This window comes from Battus philenor, unplaced genomic scaffold, assembly GCF_028537555.1.
Source record: "Battus philenor isolate CCGP_79_NKW_IND1 unplaced genomic scaffold, ilBatPhil1.0.hap1 SCAF_7, whole genome shotgun sequence".
NCBI lineage: Eukaryota > Metazoa > Arthropoda > Insecta > Lepidoptera > Papilionidae > Battus > Battus philenor.
Window position 1 is genome coordinate 11034474 of NW_027181737.1, and position 20788 is coordinate 11055261.

At 35.4% G+C, this 20788-nt stretch overlaps 1 protein-coding gene across 1 annotated transcript in view; it reads right to left on the reverse strand.

Moving 5' to 3' along the window:
* Positions 1-3878: 3878 nt before the first annotated feature.
* spg (dedicator of cytokinesis spg) overlaps positions 3879-20788 on the reverse strand; it is a 71713-nt gene continuing 54803 nt past the window's right edge. The window contains exons 17-35 of the mRNA XM_068774287.1: positions 20298-20545; positions 19410-19571; positions 19194-19322; positions 18384-18528; positions 17370-17598; positions 14572-14728; positions 13353-13466; positions 13066-13194; positions 11914-12105; positions 10724-10865; positions 9963-10120; positions 9042-9149; positions 8416-8729; positions 7704-7793; positions 7256-7355; positions 6334-6509; positions 5612-5706; positions 4939-5079; positions 3879-4522 (exon numbers count right to left, since the gene is read on the reverse strand). Coding sequence (XP_068630388.1) covers positions 4353-4522; positions 4939-5079; positions 5612-5706; positions 6334-6509; positions 7256-7355; positions 7704-7793; positions 8416-8729; positions 9042-9149; positions 9963-10120; positions 10724-10865; positions 11914-12105; positions 13066-13194; positions 13353-13466; positions 14572-14728; positions 17370-17598; positions 18384-18528; positions 19194-19322; positions 19410-19571; positions 20298-20545 — 2999 coding nt within the window. The 3' untranslated portion in view covers positions 3879-4352. The remainder of the gene's footprint in view (positions 4523-4938; positions 5080-5611; positions 5707-6333; positions 6510-7255; positions 7356-7703; positions 7794-8415; positions 8730-9041; positions 9150-9962; positions 10121-10723; positions 10866-11913; positions 12106-13065; positions 13195-13352; positions 13467-14571; positions 14729-17369; positions 17599-18383; positions 18529-19193; positions 19323-19409; positions 19572-20297; positions 20546-20788) is intronic.

A 20788-nucleotide genomic window follows, 5' to 3' on the forward strand; every position in this document is an offset into this window, starting at 1 on the left:
AAATCTTCGAACTTATCATCGAACGGCGCGCTAGTTGGCAGCGCTGAGGGCGTAACCGATTGTCTTCACTGACTGCCGTCAATTATGGCTTAAGAACTCTCATTATTTTGAAATTTGCTGCGTAAATATTACAATCGATTTTGCATGACGCCGAAGGGTCGAGGTTTGCTATAAAAACGTTACTTTTTTGAAAGTCAATTAGTAAAAATTAAAGTTTTTTGTGTGTGCTTTTTTTTAGACCGGACTTTCACTGCTGCTATAAAATAGCATTGCCAGATTCCGGGGATTAGAAGTGGCAAGGCGCAAAAGGCGTCTAGTCTAAAGAACTTTCTTAAGGTAGCGAAGCTGGAGAGCTCCCTGAGAATCCTCGGCACGCGATGCTACATACCATTTTAAAGGGATGGGGGTTACGTGGCGATCGTGGCTAGCAATTGAACGCAGTTTTAAGTTACACTGGTGACAAGAACGGAATTATTTTTTATTACGCCTTATAAAACTAGACCCTTGTGCAATTATAGTTACAACTCTACTCGAAAGTTCGCAACTGTTTACAGCCTTAAAAAATTCACTATTAGACATATGCCTTTCTCATAGATTTTTACTTATATCAGTATGTACCAATTATCGCCACTCCTGGCATGCGAGTTGTTAAGCGCAGTTTTTTTAATAACAAATGCGTACGATATGCTGTTTGTCTGTCGGTCGTAAATATTTATTTACAAGGTGATTAGTTAGAGATTGAAAGCTTAGTGTGAATTTATAGCACATTACTCAGCAAAAAGCTTGAAAGCTTTTACGTCTATTTTCAATCACCTTGTATGAGAAATTACACCAATTTACTATTTAGCTAACTTTTCGGTCTCATCAGCTGTACGAGCGATTCCCCGCCCATTGACACTTCAGATGAGCAAGTCCATGACTCATTTCTTATATGATTTCTCAGCGAAACTCTGAGAATAATAAGCTCGAATCTGTATGACATCACTGGCAACACACATTGGTAAAAGACCTCTTTAAACACTGCGGAATTTTGGACGAGAAGATATTTCGCAACTTACCGAACGTCCATCTGAGTTGAATTCGACGAGTGATTTCTGTCTTGTTGGGCTTATCTTTCTAGACGGTTTCTGGTTAGTGAAAATAAAAAAAAAAAAACAAATATAATTTCATCTAAATATTTATTTCGCTCGTATGCGCTCAATGATTAAAAATGATTACACATTTGCGACGATAAACGCTTGCTCCACTTAATCCCTACTTTTTGTACTGGATTCAAATGATGGCTTTACTTAACATCTTCATCAAAATGTTCACTAGTAACACGAGTACAAAAATAAGTATAATTAGAGAACGAATCACATTTAATAATTTTATTTCAATAACCAAGTACAAGAAATAGGTATAGATAAAACCAGCGTTGTTTTTCAATAGTTTCTAAACAACTAAAACTTATATTCAACACCACTGCCTACAAATGAGACATACCCACTTAGCACATACTAATAAACAGGCGCCAAAAACTACTGAAGGCACCGTCATATTAAACCGTTCAAACCTAGGTAACTGCATATGTTGTACAAGGAGACACTATATCAATAACAAAAATATATTACCCGGAAAGAGTTATTTTCGGAAAATGCAAAACTTACCCCATTGGATTGTAATAACGAGTTAGGATGCGTTTACATAAAAGCAGGAAATCAGTTTACTTCAATCATTTGCATATTACAGATGCGTTATTTGTTTATATTTACCGTTCCTTTAAATAAAATAAGTACTATCGTGGAACCAAAAACGAATTCGTTAGACTATAATAAGATTTTGCTTTAAAAATTATTATTAGAGTAAGGAACTCAAAACCTGACAGTGAACCACACAATGACAAATTTCTGAATTATATTAATAGATTAAGATTTTCACATAGCATTTTTTGAAAGTAGCATAGTGTAAACACATCTTTATATTTCCATACAATAGTTAACAACCATCTGCCCCTCACATTAGTTATTTTTATAACAAAAGTGTAATTGAAAGAGCGTTATAGTTAACTCTGTCCGGTGAATATAGTATGACCACAAAATAGGCTTTGTATGTAATGATCTTATATTCATTAAAATACAATTTTAAAGGCTATTGAAAAGATTTTCATAGATTAATTTTTACTTCACTTGTATATGTAGCGAAAATTTCAGTCTTATTTATGTTATCAATTGTGCTTGTAAAAAGTGTCGTAAAAGATTAAATATATTTACAAACAAAACCTCGACGGTTGCCAGCAGGGTCATGGAATAGGATTTAGGTAATAGTGCCTCATTTAACAACTACTTCAACACGTAACTACAACGTACAATAGTAAAATACAAATGTAAACAAGCCCTATAAACATTAGTCACAAATGGATTAATATGAGTAAACACATCACTTATGAATATACGTAAATCTTTACGAAATTGTTCGTTGGAAATGTAGATTTAATTGCTACGGCTTAAGAGCTACAGTTACAAAAGCTACTGTAGTATGAAAATATCACTTGGTTATTGGAAAGACTTGAATAAATGAAAATTGCCAGAAATAAACTATACAATTTCGACAAAAATTAAAATTTATCCACAAATATTCATAATAATAGACTCAAATGAAGAGTACTTTTATGATTTTAAGTTAAAAAATGTATACTGAGACTATTTTGAAAAAACTAAAAACATAGATTAAAAGTAACAATTTACAATCCTTTTATCGATTTGTATTTTATTAATGACACATGACAATGACAAAAGATGAAAGAATACATATCCAAAAAACTTACATTTAAATGAATAATTTCAAAAGAGATCTTTGCAATATCATATACAATTTCATCACTTTGGCTTTTTCGCATAGCACATAAAACTGACAAATGGTAAAGTCACATAGAAAAGTTTAAAATTGTCAAAAAAATGTAAATATAGATTTAATTAAGCTAAGATTGCACTGTTTATGGAAGATGATTAATTACCTGCACAGTTTTCACTATTTCTTTTTTTTTAACTAAAATATTTCAAAATTACATTAAATAATAATTATTGTCAGCGACAATTTTTATTATTTTATTTAGTAATAAAAAATAAGCCAATAAGGGGCGGAAATATTGTAAAATAATATAATACTGCTATACGTATATAAAACTAATAATTATATATTAAAAATAAAAAATACGTTAAAAAATTGTCACAAAATAGCAAGAGATATAGTTGAGCAAAATATCGATGTTAATTTATCTTAATAGCAATATAAATATTATTTACGACTTTTCAATGCAAAATTTTAAATAAATTAGCTAAAAATCCATGATAATATTTAATTGTAATTTATTATTAGAAACAAGTAGTTAAAAAATATATATGTATTTCATTTCACCAAATACATTTTGATCTCATTTATATTTTTTATAAGGAATGACTTTAATCGAAAGAATTCTTATCACAAATTTATTTAATCGCAAAAAAATAATTTAATGTTGATCCGAACATCAATTTAAATTCCATACGAAGAAAAAGTTACACATCTCTTTGATTGTACATAAAAGGCTATTTACGACTACATATTTGGTAATGATTACTAAAACATTAAAAATATAAATCACGATATGACCTAAAAGCCGACTTACAAAAAGGGTGAAAACCTAGTTGATTACAATTCGTACAGTTTTTGTAAATCAAATTAAAAAATGCTGCATACATTTCTAAATAAAATTAAATATGATATATTAAACGCTATATGGCATGATGAACAAACAAATGCGAAATATTTTATTACACTACAGTGTACTCTACTAATGTAAAATAACCGTTAAACATTATATAAGTAATGATATGCACAAAGATGACCTATTTCGCTATTTAAAGAAATGAATGATTCAAACTTGCTAATCTTACGGTTAATGTTTTTTATACATAGAGCACAAAAATATTGTTTATCAAAAATTATTCTTCTTGTGCGTGGTTTGTAAAATAATCACAAACAATTTGGTGTAAAGCAATTAGGATCATAAATTAAATGTAGCTGGCTAATTTAATGTTTTTTTACATATCAAATGTAATTCATCTAAATATTAGAAAGCGACATTATTTTAAAGCTGCGGACATCTAAGCTGAGGTTTGGTACAGTTCTAAATCTAATTAACAAATCTAATTCTCTTTTCACAATGACTCCCGATATTTTTGAACTTCTGCGTCCCGTTGTTTTGTTTTAACGACCAAATCTTCGTTTCAACCACGAAAGTAAAAAATATATATATTGACATGTTATGGAACATCGACTTATATTTAAATGTTGGGAATACTGATGACGTAGTATTTGGCTGTAAAGGCTCGTTAGCAGTGCGACTCGGCGTTCTCGTGGTGTCCAGAGTCGAAGCTGCTGAGATGCCCAAGCCCCTTCGGCGGAATTGGAGGCGGCATTTCCTCCTCGTCGACTCGCAATGGCTCGGACATCATTGAGATTATTTCCTCGTATCGCAAAGATTCCACTGTAAGGTCGAGATCTAGAAATAATATAAATTTACCTATAATTTATTGTACCGTACTTTTTTCCTTCTTAAAGTATGTAAAAGTAATATCATTTCGCTTTTGACAGCAAGATAAATTTACCAATACATACACAAAACTTAGAGAACTTGATAATTACATTTTTCGTAATACTGATGCCATAAATAATCACAAAGGATAATTCTAAAAGTTTGCGTGTTGATAAAAAAAAAGAGATAATAGTTAATGCATTATTAATAATACAAGAAAAATTTCAATTTTCGCGACGAAAACTTTAGGGAACTAGAATTTTAATAATTCGTTTTTTTTTATGAAATACGTTTTAGTGGGGACAGGCAAACTATCAGTCCCGTATCCTCCAGTGGATGATGAGGGCAGGGTTAAGAGGTATGATGTAGGTGTAAGAACTCACCGTTATGATGGAGACGATGCTCGTCGGCGTTGGTGTAGGCGTGGGCGTCGACGCTGACACCGGAGTCACGCTCGTCGCCTGTCTCACTACGCGCCGCGCGCCGTGGCACGGCTGGCGCTTCGCCCCACGACCGCTTGTCTCCTACCGGTCAATATAACTTATTTATATTTTTATCCTCATCGCAGGTTATTGCCGTAACTTGAAGAATTTTTCGGCTGCAGAGGAACCGAAAGCTTCACTAGCGGCGACTAGGTTGACTGACGATCTAGTAAAAGTGGCGGGATGTCGCTTGATGCAGGCAACGTAAGACCAGTCCTTGTGGTAATTTTTGGGGAAAGTCTATGCTTTGCAGTGCGCGTCTACTGGCTGGTATGATTATGTTTATCCACATAAAGAGATCCAGATGTGTTTGTTCCAAATACGCCCTAATTTGACAATAGCCCAAACAAACTAAGACGGGTGTTTCTGGTCCCTTAGTCATCTAAACAATAAAGAAATGATATATTTGATTTTCATTTCACATATTTATTGATGGAAGGGGGAGAGAAAGACCAATAAACTTTGTCGTAATAATGAGATGTTTTCTCCTTGACCACTGAATTTGTGTACATATTTGCTTGATGCTTATCTTAATACCTCACTTTAACTTTTTATTAAATAATTTAATAACAACCTGATACTCTAGGAGGCAGAGGTGGTGCATCTCCCGGCTCGCTCCAGGACGCGCGGCTGTGACGTCGCGTTTCCACCTCCTCGTCTAATGAATCTCTGAAAAATTAATATAATGTAAGTGTTAAAACAAGAATTACACAGAAGGACCGATAATGTGTAGATGCCACTCGAACCTTCATATTTTATCAGCCGCTTGGTAACCTGCGAGTATCAAGCGACGCCAAAATAATGGCCTTGTTGATGATATACTAGACAACGGTTAAAATACAACAGGACTATAACTTATAGCCGCATGACTGTGGAAACTAAATATTTGCAATCCTATTGTGATAAGTGAAACAAAACGATGAAGTCAAAGTAAGTAAAAAGTGTGAATTATGAGCATTAATGACGGTGACTTTATCGGCAAAAACTACTTCGGAATAAGCGAAATGTTAAATAATTTGCTTTAAACTGAGACAATGTCCAATTGAAAGCCTTTAGATTGAATTATTATGAGTAACAGTTAATTACAGGTTCAATATTTAACAAAGAAAATTTCAATTTTGATAGAATAAAAACCTATATGTATCTATTGATTTTTCACTTTTGGCTCATGTGCTTTTTCTTTCTTTTTTGTCAGAAGATCTGCGTCACAACTATGGCAACATTAATAAAAATAATTGAAATTTAGTCTTAAACCATACTTTTAAACGTTTTCCCTTAGTGCAACCATAATCTTACCGATAGTGGTCCAGCGGCGGCCTGGTGGGACTCCTAGGGTCGCCAGACTTGGGCCGGCAGGGCAGCGGAGGCGCGGATTTCGCCATACCGCTGCTGTCGACGCTCTCTCTGTTATCATTAGCTGGCAGACTGCTCGACATTATGCTACTCTGTTGTTCCGAGTCCTCCAGTGTGTACTGAAACATGTTTAATTATGTACAATTAAAGTCACTGTGAAAATTTTGATGTGTATTCTATATATTATTATTTTTTTGTAAAGGATTAGGATCTCGTTGGCTCGTGGACAAAGATTATTTAATAATAAGATTTTAAATATTAATAAAAATAATAAACAAATTACATTTACTATCATGTCAGCCTAGAGTCGTTCACTACAAGGTGGGCCTCCCACAAAGGTCGTTACGATGACCGATGTATATTGATTGATATGATTACTGTGATAGTTTTTTTTTAATTTTGTTAGTCACCCTAATATTGTATTTACTTTCATACTGAATGATAAGATGAATGTATTAAATGCGTACCGATATATGACCGGACCGATGAGAAAAGGCGCGATTGACAAGACGCACATGAGATATTTGAGAACACTACTATTTAACGTTAGTCTGTCATTCCGCCTCAAATTCCTCAGGATATGTTGCACTAAGTATTGTCAAGATTATCAATTGAGCAGTAGGACGACTATCGCTGGACATATGCCGCCCTCCTTGATTTCCTATATGACCGATTGGAAGCGGCCAGCATTCGTAGTCGTCGACGTCTCGTGACGATCTCAAGGTCGTCTGTTCACCTTGTGGGTGAACGTCTTACATTGCGCTCGCCGGTCTATGGTTTCCACCCCAGAACTTTAAGACCCCAGCGGTTGTCTGTTTTACACTAACAATTAATAGTTCAATAGACCAAATGTAAAAATACTTACAATAGGCTTGTTATAAAGGTGGCCTTCTTCATAGTAGTTATCGCTTTGTTGTATACTTTGAGATCGTTTATCTAACGCAGGCACTGGCGGCAATGGTGTACTGTAATTCAAATATAGGATCAAATGTAATATGAGCTAATATATAAATTTTCTTAAATGTCTATTTTTTTACCTATATTTGGTCAAATAGATGACGAATATGCCTATAACTATGATCAAATAAAATATATAAACATATGTAAATTTTAAAGGTATTTTTTCAGCATACCATTCATGATGTATAATAGATTCTGTTAAATAATTTTAGTTTTAATAATGTTATATAACAGAATGAAATAAATGGTAATAATGATCGAGCACCTATTTTAATTCACAAATATAAATGATAGCAAACTAATTATTATAAAAAAAATCAATAAAATATTAATAATGAACATTAAAAACTCACTTGACGATACTTTCAGAGAGCTGCCGCCTGGCGCGAGCGAGTCCTGGACCCAGGTTTTGTCGCAGTTGATTGAACCTCTCTACTAACCGTCTGTAATGGCAATAACATAATTAAATAAAGATAAGTAGTCGATCCACCAATCATAATTGTTTATTGCGCATCTATCATTCCTATAATCACAGAGTAAGAGTTGACCGTCATTATCATCATTTCAGCCATGAAACGGATATGATAGGATCTGTTGGAAGTGACCAATAGCAATTATTTTTAATCAACTTAACAATGTCGTCCGTCCACCTTGTAGTGGACATCTTACGTTCCCCTCTTGAACCTTAAGGCTCCAGTGGACTTTTGTCCTATGCGCTATGGGGCCTATTTACTGCCACTTTAATTCACTGGAACTCGAACTAAAGTAGCTGACTTACAGCTATTTTAGTTCTTACACGAATTTCCTCATCTGTGATCCGATCACAGAAAGAAATCACAAGCAAAGCCCTTTCCATGGTTCGTTGAGCGAATGCGAAGCAGTTAACCAAGTTTGAAATGAGAGATCAAGTTTCTGTGCCGTAACACATAAATAACAATATTTGAAGAGTTTACATTAACTATTTTCTTCTTTGACTTGGTTAAAAATAAAACTTAATAGATATATAGGAAACGCATTGTTACACATTATTTACGAAATTTTCAAGAAAAACTACGTGTAACTCACCGATGCAAAGGTTTCACCTCTTCAGGTGCTAAGCGTCCATGCAGAGTCAATCCTGCATCCACAACAGCCAGCTGCGAAGCTATTAGTCTTCTTAGCTTAGCAGCGGCTGCCATCTCCCTAGGCGTTGCGTTTCTGGCGAACTCCGCGGTTAGGAACGCCTGTTCGTATTTAGTGATGCCACCTTGGACGTTCGCGTCTATGGTCCCTTGCAGCCTCATCGAGAACGGGTTTATATTTTGAGTAGGGTCCGCCGTGTATTGAGATATCAGACTCCGTAGTTCTCTTTCGGTGGCTTCCATAGTTTCACAGGCAAACTGTTGATAAATAGATTTTGTAATTTTCTAAAATTGTGTTGATCAGGGGCACTTGATTATTTAGTAATTATAATTTGGATATATGTAGTAAAGTACAGTAAACAACATAAATAATATTTCCGAAATATCAAAAAAGATCAATCTTAACGTATCTTGGTTATCAATACAAGAATTTAAAATAAATGACTATTAATTTATACGTTATATTTATATTTTTGATTTATATTATTTTTCATTTTACTATTACTAAGAGTAATAAATAAAGAAAAGATAATTAATATGCATATACAATTTCTTTAACATATTACGTACCTCAACCGGTGGGATTTCCTCTACAGATCTAGATATAACTTCCGACCATCTTAAAATTCCTGGCAATGTATTTTCCGTTACTAACGTCGTTCGTTCGATCCAGAGGCTCTGAAATATTACAAATACAATAATAATTTATAAGTTGAAATCTGGTACAGTGCTTCAGTTAAACTTTGAAGCATCTTGTCCGAAATATTGCAAAGATTAAAAACGAGTCGTTGACCATAACTTGAAACGTTGTTTTCGATGGGCCTTGTAAGGCTCAAGGTTAGAGGAGAGTTCTACAGAGGGCGAAGACCGGAGTTTTACTGAGAGATTTAATTAGACTTCTGGAGATCTGTAGAAGAACCAAAGTCAAAGAATAGCTCAAACTAGCTCTAGACATAGCTCAAAGAATTGCTTTTTTAAAGTGGCTCATCTCTCGGCACTATTGTGCCGAAGGGTTCTTAATTGGCGCCCATGATCCAGTAAGTTGCACAGGTAGGTGTAAGTCTACGAATGCGGCAAACATAAGACCGGTCATTGCAGCAAACTTTGAGGGAGGCCAATGTTTTGAAGTAGAAGCCTATGGATTGACAATTATGATGATAGTGCTACAGATGAACAGTGTCTAATGTATGCCGTGCGAGGTAAAACGAGACGTGGGAGAAAGACGATATCAGCCACTCTTCTGTTCAGTCCTCCTGTGGGCGTGGCTACCTAAGACGTGATATAGCGGATATTTTACTTCACTATAACTCATATTTAAATATATACACAAATTCATAACACAAATTTAACTATTGCAAAGTCAAGTTGATTGAAATACGGATTACCCTGGGCTATTACGAAATCTCTTTGGCGTCAAATTTGAAACAAGTGTGACAATAATGATTAACTTCGGTAACAAGTTATAGGTGTAGTAAGGCTTGTTATTGTCACCTTGAACTCGTTGTCCTTGTCGATAGGCGGCTTATGTAGCGGACGGTCGCACAGGAAGGTGTCGACGTCGTTGCACGCATAGTAGCGACGCACGGCCTCCGCAGCGCCCGCAGCCACCACGCGCCCGCACACCGGCTTCACGTTGCAGATCTGTATGTCTGCACACACGTCACCACAATTTATAACATATTCATTAAGATTAAATTCTAATGGACAGTAGAAAGGACCGAAAATAAATCCAAAATCTGTAAAAAAAATTAAAATAAAAATCTCAATCCCTCAAACCCTTGCGGGTGGAATTTCATAAAATCCGTTCTTAGCTGATCTCTGTTCGGCAAAAGGTGTATTCCAAACATATCGTCTCTAAGGCGACGTCTCTAAGACTTTCGGTTTCAAAGATATCGTAATGAATTAATACATAAATGGAATCTCATCTAATCTCTTATATACGCATAAAAAACAATTTATCTTTAACGCAGTATAACTTAAGACTTAGAATTTTTCAGTCATTATTCATTCAATTTTTTTTATTTTAATTTTTTCGTATCAATCGATACTCCTTTATAGAAGAATATTACAAATCTACTCCAAAGAATTAACAGAATGTCCGCAAGAAATGGCGGAATATGCTAAGACCGCCATAAAATTATAAATAACTAATGATTATATTGTAAAATAAAATATTATATGCAGTAATATTTATAATTACTGCATATATACGGTAAAGTCTGTGTATAAACAGTATTTGATTTGTATCTTACATTGTCCATCCGCTGCTATGATGGAATCATCGGGAGGAGTGTTCCTCATGAGAATGTGAGCTGCAACGTACTCAGCCTGAAGCCGTTGCGTGAACGCGCCGATACGCTCGTAGTCTTGCCCGCGGTACACAAACTGTTTATTCTGCGAAGAGCAATGCGTATAATTACCTTCACTTTTTGTATAGTACATCATAGGTTTAATATTCTAGTAACGTGTCGTCCACCATTTCTGAAGTACTGCATAAAAACAATAATGGAGGTAACTAAGAGAAATAAAAGTTAGATGACAAATATTAAAATTAATAAAGAGTAGGATAAGACCAAAGGAATGTAAAAATATTTAAGAATAGATTAAAAAGTACTATAGATAAATAATAATAAATTAGTTGTAGAATATAAAAAAATGTAAGATACAAAAGTCAAAATGCAAATCTAGGAAACTATATCTGATAAATAATCTGTGATACTTTGGGAATGGAGAAGAGAGATGAATGACAATAATTCTTATGGAGTGAAAAAATTTATGATGGATGAAGGAAAGAAAAATAATGAAAGATACTGTAAAGGAAAAAAAGAAGACAAATGTTAATAAAAAATATATATGTGAAAAACTTATTATCCGAAATTGTAACGGCCTTGTCCTACACCAAAGGCCAAAGATAAAAAATAAATAAAAAAAAACTTGAGTGACCTCGGCAATCGGCCAGAATAACGTTCATATGTTTTCATTAAACAATCTTCGAAAGAGATCGCTCACCGAACCTAATTCGGATGGACAGAGTTAGGGAAACTCTGAAACGTCTTCTCATGCAAAATACCGAAATGTCCGAAGACGAAGGTCTTTGACTAGTGTCACTTAAGTCATCGAAGTAGCTAGGATAAATGTTAGTCTGAAGTTAGAGCGGACGGGGAAAATCGCACCGTGGATAGTAAACACACTCCACCTTCCAGGTAGACCGACGACATAACAGTTTGCGGGAAGTTCCTGAATGTGAGCAGCGCAACAGCGACCGGTCATCGTGACGATTTTTGGGAGAGGACTATGTTTTGTAATCAGTGTATCAGTTGATATGAAGATGATAATTACGATAACATTATATCTAAGATGGAAGCTGCAGTTTACAGGGGCGTTATTGTGTTATTAGAATGTTATGTGTAATAGTAATTAAAGGTAAGTTTTGTCGGCATACCCGCACAAACAGTGGGCAACCCTTGCCGTAGAAGCCGACGCGGAAGTATTCGGGCTCCGGTCGTAGCTGCTGCAGGGCTGCATCGAGGAAGGCGGCGTGGCGACGCAACACGTGTGCGAGCCGCGCGTAATCGCACTGCGCCTCGTGCAGCGTGCCCAGCTCGCGGAGAAGAGGCAGTCCTTTCTCCCAGCACTGAATTATATAATTTTATTTAGATGGTAGTAAGCCGAGGTCTCTTGTCCATCCTTAGGACCCTTGGACCATCGACCCTTAATCAAAAGTTCGGCGGCTTCACAATTCGCAAGTAGCAGGTTAAGTCAAAACTCCTGAGGGATCTTTAGAGCAACATATGAAAGACTAAGCGCCATCTATCCCCTGCCACCTCGAACTCATGGAAACCGCAAAAGTCGGGGCAGCAATGTTTTTCAAGATAAAAAAAAACAAAGTTAAGACAAGGGTTATATCATTATTGAATATTGTTAGCAATAATTAATAAAAATTGTAATCCGAAGGTAACAATAACCGTTTTTCTGTTACGCGGCGCAAAACGCTGCGAATTTTAATCTTTGTTGCTCCGAGAACGTAGTCTAGATTCACGCGTGCTTTGTAACTCAAGTCATTCTAAAATATCTCTTTACTGTTTTTGTATTTTACTTTTACAAAATAACCAGGTCACGGCATATTGATTTGGACGTTGATTCGACTGCTAATAATTGTGAAAATAGTGAAAAAACCGATACAAGTAATGATGACAGCATTATTTTAACTCAACAAAAAAAAGTGTTATAATTTTCAAAGAAAAAACAATTTATGTTTACTGTTTCTTTATAATAAAAAGAATTATTAAAATTGGTTGATTGAGTCAAAATGTTTCAGTTATCGCGGGTTCTACAAGAAGTACAGTCAAATGGTTAACATATATTTTTCTAATAATCATTATATAAATTTAAGTTCCGTCTTATTATCGTCCGGTGCATCTGATAGGCCGAAATTTAAGGAAAATGTTTTATAGTATTTATATTTGCTGATTTTTATAGTAAGATTTCAATGTGTGGATAAATCAGACTAGGTCTTATTTTGCAAATAAAAATTTCACAAAAACAAATTTGTAGAACTTTTAATTTTGTAAGTACAGTACCCGAAACAAATTACCTTTCCCCTGTCGAAATATTCCAGCACTTGATTGTATAAGGCTTCTTTTCGTTTCCATTCTGGTACATCTGGATGTTCTGGATCTACGCCTGTTTGATTACTGTCCCAACTCAAAGTTTCAGCGTATAGCTATAACAAAACATATAAAAGTTGAAATAACTAAAATATTTGCAAATTGGAAGGTATATTATATTATAATGTTCACAATAATTTACAAAAGTAAACGAGTAAAATCGCTTATTTTAGTATAACCAAAAAAAATAGTTTAAAAAAAACATATAACTTACCAACAACGTGCAGCCTGCCTCCACGAAATTATCAGATGCGATGTGTAAATCATGTAGTTTGTAAACGTATCGAAGATACATCTTTTTGCGATCTATTTCGTTTTTGTAGAAATTCTGAAATTTGATTTGAGATTTAATATTTAAACCAATAACACTTAATTTTTATGACCTAATCATTATTATTATTATGTTTAAATTTTGTTTCAATTGTTTAATTGGGACTATCAAGAAATAAAACCATATTATATCAATAGTATTGATACAAATTTAACAATCAGAACTATTTTCATCAAGAAAGACTTATAAGTCGACAAATAAAAATATGTTAACGTACAAGGACAAGATAAAAGAAAATACAAATTTTATCTTAATTATAAATAATGACAAAATTTAATCTTAAATTGGATTAGTGACACTACACAAGTGTAGGCTTTTGAACAATGTACGAGAAAAATCAGCCAACAAGTTCAAGTCTATCAATTTCCTGGAATATATATTCTATAACTTTGCTATGCATCGAATATGTACATTTAGATCATGATTGGTTCAGTATTTTTTTATTCTAAATATTGCAGCTGAACGTAGTGGTTTACGGGGTACATTTAAGTTTATTAAATCTTTATTAATCATCAATTTCAATATGAAATAATTTAAACATAAATTTAATGTTTGATACACTCCCTTCTGAATTGGAGCTGTTCAAATTTCAAAAGAAAGTATTTTGTTAGTACTATAATAAGGTATTTTAGTGTACGGAATTGATAAGCTAGATACATTAGAAATCTTTATTAATTTCAGCATCAAATAATATTGTTGCTATATACTTATGAGGTCTGGAAAAAAGTTTCTCACATATAGAATATATATACTTGTTATAAAATTTCTTTGGTTGTACTATTTAGAAATCATACAGCGCTGATCAAAGATTCAGGCTTTTCAACCAGTTTTAGACAGTGCTAGGTTTACATTAAAAAAGGACTGTAAGAAGTACTTGTAGCGTTTTTTTACCAAAGTCCCAAAATTATTACAGTAATAGCAGATACACTTTTAAAAAACATATCTCGATTTTTTATAGAAAGTTCAAAATAACTGTTTCACCTATCAAAGTTTATTTAAATTTACTTTTAATGAAAACCTTTTGAAAGACTTAGCAACCGAATTATAGCCTATAGCAATTACTAAATTTATAAAAAATCGTATACAAAGTAAGATTACTTACGAGTAGATTGACAGTAGCCGCCATCCTCTTATCTCTGTGCTCGGCGCCTTGCATCACCGCGCGGTAGTCTAACAGCCTTTCAAGCAAACGCGTCACACAGCCCACAAACGCGGCGCCAGCTTCTCGCCAACCTTCCGTAGACACCCGTTCCATAAGTCTATAACGTAATTTTCAATTTACTGTTAACGAATGGCAGTTAATTGCAGTCACTACCCTCATAATATTTTTAACAGTTTCAATATCATTTTATAATTAATGATAATATAAACACTACTGCTGCAATATCGTTGAAAACATATTTAAATGATCTTAAGAAGACAAAAAGAGTATTAAGGAATAAAAAGAAGGATGTGAAATAATTAATTAAAAATTTTAAGTTCCCTGTTCCTAAACGATATAGGGGGGAGCACTAGAGGCCACCAATATTAGGGCCATTAAAAAACTTATTTAAATTACATAATAATTTATTTGGTTACGACTTTGCGACTGGATCAAGTATCTGGACAAATATAAATTGGGTTTTTGTTAAACTAATGTTAAAACTATGTACACCTTTCTAGTCAAAAAAAAAATTTTAAAAATTCACCCACGTGCCCTAAATTACTTCAGCCACATCGAACAAACTACTGATCGTAAGATAAGTAATCTTTTATATTATTTTTTTAATTAAAACCGATACTTTATTATTTAGATAATATTATTTTTTTTAATCCTTTGCTGTAAATGCTGTGTAATGGTTCTATAAGGGTGACGTAATAAAATAAAAACCGTCCATAATAAATAAAGACTAAATAAAACGAATCAATTACTAAATAAAGTCAAACTACAACACTAACTATATTACAAGTGCCCTGAAAAGCAGAGAATAGGGTGGTAGGGGGTAGGTAAGAGAGAGAACTTGTCATCTGCCTTCAGAAATGAAAAACACAATTGAGAAGAGAAATATGGTTAGATAATTTTTTTTAAAAAGAAGTTAGTTATAACCCTTACAATTTTTTTTACATATTACTAAGACAATTTGATATAAATAATGCACTATGTAATAAAGACATACTCACACTGAACTTAAATGCTCCCTGCCGATTAGTAGCATAAACATGATAAAATTTATAAATGTGTTAATATGTAAATATGTTTTTGTAGCACAACCGAATATCATCATTAATTCTGCCGTAGTCCACGTCTACACATACGCCTCCCGCATTGATTTATAACAGGATCAGTTGAAAGCAGCGTATCACCTGTACACCTTGTTGCTTGCACTTGCCAAGTGGTGATCACACTAAAACCTCAAGGCCCAGCAGAAAATTGTTCTGATCACTATGTGGTCTCCCAACTGACATTCCAACTTGCTAATCCGCAATGCTATTTTGGTTCCTGGATAGATGAGCTATGGTGGCCAACCATTACAAGACTAAGATTTGCAATCGTAGGTCGCAGGTTCGATTCCTAGTGTACGATCATATAATAATTCACACTCTGTGCATTAATTACAAGTATTGGCATTACTCAGAAGCAAATTTGCAGAGGATTGGCAGCAGCGGCCTATGAGTACCATAATACCACCCTACGATCGCCAACCGAACTGCCAAGCATAGCGATTATATAATATTTACTCAGGTTATGTATTTTGTCGTTTCGTGTTAGATTTTAGTGGTCAAAGAGCTTGTTACAAATGACTACTCCATTCAGCGCTTGCTACAAGTAACGGAGAGTGCAGGAGGCGAGTGCTTCGTTATTTATATATAAGAGATTTCTATCTATGTACTGACCAATTCATGTATTTTTGGTACCATTATAATTAGAGACTTGAAATTTAGTGAGAATATTTCTTTTTCCGAGTAGAGTTCAATGAATTTTACGATATTACATTCAAGAAGGGGTTGAGGGGGCGTTCATTTAAAAATGCTAAGTTCATCAAGTTCGCGAAGTGGGCGGAGTACGGGGGACCCAGCAATAGTCCTCGGGAGACTCGGCTTCATGGAAAATTATTTGCTTTCGACAGTGAAGAACTAAAATATTGACATCTCCTATCAACATAGACAGATAATGTTTTAGTAAATTCTACAAGTGTTACTTATAAAAACTTGCATATTGAGTATGTGTCGAGACTAGATAGAAAGATAGTAAAATTGTACACAAAACATAAGAATAAATAAAATTAAATGTGATACCAACTGTGACAATATCTACAAATTTAATTAGTAAAAATAATTTAAGCACTACATTAATTGTGATTAGGAAAAATAAGAAACCCAATACCTGTGACATTTGAGAAGTGAGTGTAGGGAGAAAGGTGATGAAAAATAGGAAACTAAAAATGAGTTAGTATGTAAAATCATGTGAAATATGTTAGAAGACCGAATGAATGATTTCAAGAAGACTGAAAGAGGAATAAAGCAATAAAAAGGATACGAGATAATTAATTAAAAATTGTAAGTTCCCTGTCCCTAAACGAGATAGGGGAGAACGACAGCCTCCAATAACGGGGGCTAAATAAATATAATAATTTACTAAGTACCGCCCTTCGTCCACAACGCTTGTTCAGAGGTGCAAGGAGGCGAAATCATTTTTTTTTTCGTAAACTATATCTCATATATCGTAATGAAAATTTGTATGGTACGATTTAAAATACACATTTTTAGTTAAGCCTTGGGAATATGTTTAGGTTGGGAATATGACATGGGTAAATGTACAAATGTTACGGATTGTCCACCGGTACTAGGTAAATTATGATATTGATACTTGACAAAAAAAAGTCTAAGAACCTGCTATGAGAGCATCAGTATAAAACTTACACAGTATCGAAGAGTCTTCGGTAGTGCTCGTCGGCCTTGTTATCGGCGACGAGCGAGTCAAGCTTGTCGACAAGCGCGGCCTCAGTGCGTCGCGCGGAGCCGGTGGCAGCTCGTTCGGCCGCCATCAGCGCGACCAGCGCACCAAGTGCAGCTCGCCGTAGCGCCGCCACCAGCGTCACTTCTAGTAAAGCTCCAACCGCTACGCCGATCAGGTGTAATTGGGCCGGACCTGAGATCAGAATAAACATACTTGCAGTCCATCGTCAATTCAGGTACAGGCCTCCCCAAAAATCGTCACGATGATCGGCCTTGCCCTGCATCAGCATTCAGCGACTTTCCGCAAGCTTGACAATGTCGTCGGTCCACCTAGAGGGGGCTACCCACCATATCTACCAGCAGAAGGCTGCACGAGCGGTGCTACCCAAACTTATTTTTTTTACGTTTTTTTGATATTAGTATTCAAAGACAATGCTGCATACACAAACTATTATTACAATGTATCAAACCTAGTTTACAGAACCCATCACAAGTGTAAGCTGTTATGCTTGAAAATGAAAAATTTCTCAATTGTTCTAGGCATATAGCATAGCATATACCTGGTAATTGGTTATAAGTGTAGAGCTCTAAAGGGATGAATGTATAGCTCATTTGATGTCAATAAACGTATGGTTTATACCCTATCTATTAAACAACTCAGAAATAAAAAATAACCCAAAGCGTTTTCAAAATTCAGATTACTACATCTAAAATTTATTATTGTTTACTATCTGTCTCTGCAGATTTTGTTTTTCCCGAAGTTATTGGCCTGTCGCATTCCAAAAAAAAAAAAAATACTGTAACATATTTCAGACTGATCACTTTAAACCGTGTGATTGAAAATAGATGTAAAAGCTTTGAAGCTTTTTGTTGTCAAAGAAGCTATACATTTACCCGCACCTCGCACCTTTTGCGCCTATAATCAATCGCTCTGGCGATGTTATTTTAATAGGTAGTGGAGTTATTTTGAACACGCACCAAGACGACTCCAGACAGCAAGCACCTGCAGGCCGGCAGCGGCGCGCATGCGCGGGCGATCAGGACCGCGACCTGCGCAACGCTCCCACTGTAAAGCCCGGCATGTCACCAGCGCCACGCCCAACTCCAAATACCCCGACCACAGCTGCAACATTATAGTCCATTACAAGTAACAGAAAAGGCGGATATACACGGAGCTTCATTCATTGCGAGATCAAATTAAAATTAGATAATAGTCAAAAGAACCAAGGTCGCCAACGCAGGTTGAAGAATTACGGGTCTGAAGTGGCAGAAGGCCGAGGTGCCGTTTCAGAGTGCCATGATAAGGTCGTGGGAAGTCGCAGAGCAGCGAAAGATAGGTCGCCGTGGCGATCTTAAGGGGAATCTTATGACTTGTAGTGGGCGTTTACCTACGGTCCTTGTAAAGCACGTCAAAAAACTAATTTTAAAGCTTATGTACAAGAGTGGATATACAGCTTTAATAATAATGATAATTCAATAAAATATTAATGACAGAAGACTTAATTAAGGTCGCCGCAAGACGCTGATTGTTGGCCGCCCCCTACCGGTCTTATTGCAAAACTATCGCCGGGAACAGCTGTGGACGTCCTACGGGTGAAATAATAATTTTCACTACTTAGAAATAATTAAGTAAAACATTGTGAGTAGTGGTTTACACGACTGAAAAGACAAATGACGCGATGTCCATCAATACCCTCTTAAATTATGTAGTAAATCAAGAATCGAACCTTGTCAAAGCTTGTATTATCGCATTTGGAATATAAATAGAATATTTAAAGCGTTACTTACCTGCGTGTCGAATTGTGGTGGTTCATCTCCCATGAATCTCTCAAGAAGTGGTTTTGCCAAATCTTGCAAGGCCGATAACAACACTTTACAGCTCTGCACTCTTAAAACCATCCAATCAGACGGAAATACCTAAAATTATACATTTATTACATATGTAAGCTTGTACGTTGTGTGCAAATAAGTTCAAGCAAACAGCTGATGAAAAATTAAACTCACATCCTGTTCAATGAGATGCCTGAACACGAGAAAAGCCCGCATAAGGAAATCCTTTAGTGGCTTTCGATCGTGTGGATGTGGGGCTAGATGGCTCCACAGTCTTTGATAATGCGCAGGCTTTAAAAGCTCCATAGTTCCAAGTAAACCTGCTACCATTGAACCCTGAAAAAAAATATTTCACAAACAATTAACATTGGTTCTTACAAGAATAATTCATACATACATACATTCAGTAATCAATGATAAATCTAGTTTACCCGACCCATAGCACCAACAAATAAACACAACAAAACTACAGAAAGCTAAGAACATAATTAACATTGACAGCTGTAGACCATAGCTATTTATCACCACTTATAAATTACAATTACTTGTAAATATAATTATGACAAAACATAATGTAAATAATATATCTGCTGTAATGAACATAGACTCAGAATCTCTAAAATTCTTGAATAGATTGGGTTACCAGTGATGACGTACGGACTGAAAGGTGGTCTCTGAATATGGGACGCGTTGACAAGAGCCCTAGAGAGGCCTATGCTCTGAGTTTATCAACGAAATTAATAAAAAAATAATTATAATCGATCAGGAAAGACGAGATCCGTCGGCGAACGAACCGATATAGCGTGTTAAGTGCCATTGCACAGGTTATATTACAGACAAAACAAATAGCCACTAGGGCCTTAACCTAAAGTTAATTTTCTGAAGTAGACCGACAGTGTAAGACAACCTTGCCAAGATAGTCGGAAGATGCTAGATGCGGGTCGCTTCCGGCTACTAAAGATATATGAGGGAGGCCTATGTCCAGATGCGGACGTCCTGCTGCTAAAATTATGATAATAAGTAATTGAATAGATAAATTATGTAAAATTATTCACAGCTCACCAACACAGGCGAGTTGCCGCCGATTAGATGCAACACGGTCTCAACAAGTACATCGAGCGTGTTTAGACACAATACGTCAACGTCCGGATCCAGTTCATCATCTGTCACAGCCAGTTCTGGCTCTTCCTTTCGCCACAGCAGAGTGACCAGCTCCCCCAACATGTCCGCGCATTGAGACAGTTCGTCTCTGCGCGCGAGGTGGACGCGCAGGTGGTGGCACGCGGTTGTTAATACGATATTTCGTGCCTCTGGAATAATAACAGAAAATGAAAATGTAAAATTAATATTTTTTACTAATCATATGTGGATTTGATTATAATACACAGTATTTCATACTAAATTAATAGTGTACACAAAGATAAAAAAAATATAGCCAAAAAAAATAAAGGTGTGTGTTCGACCAATGTGACGGCACTGAAACGTGGTCTCTCATTTCAAGCAAGCTCACAGTCGCACGACGGGCCATTAGGAAGGCTATGTTCGGGATTTAT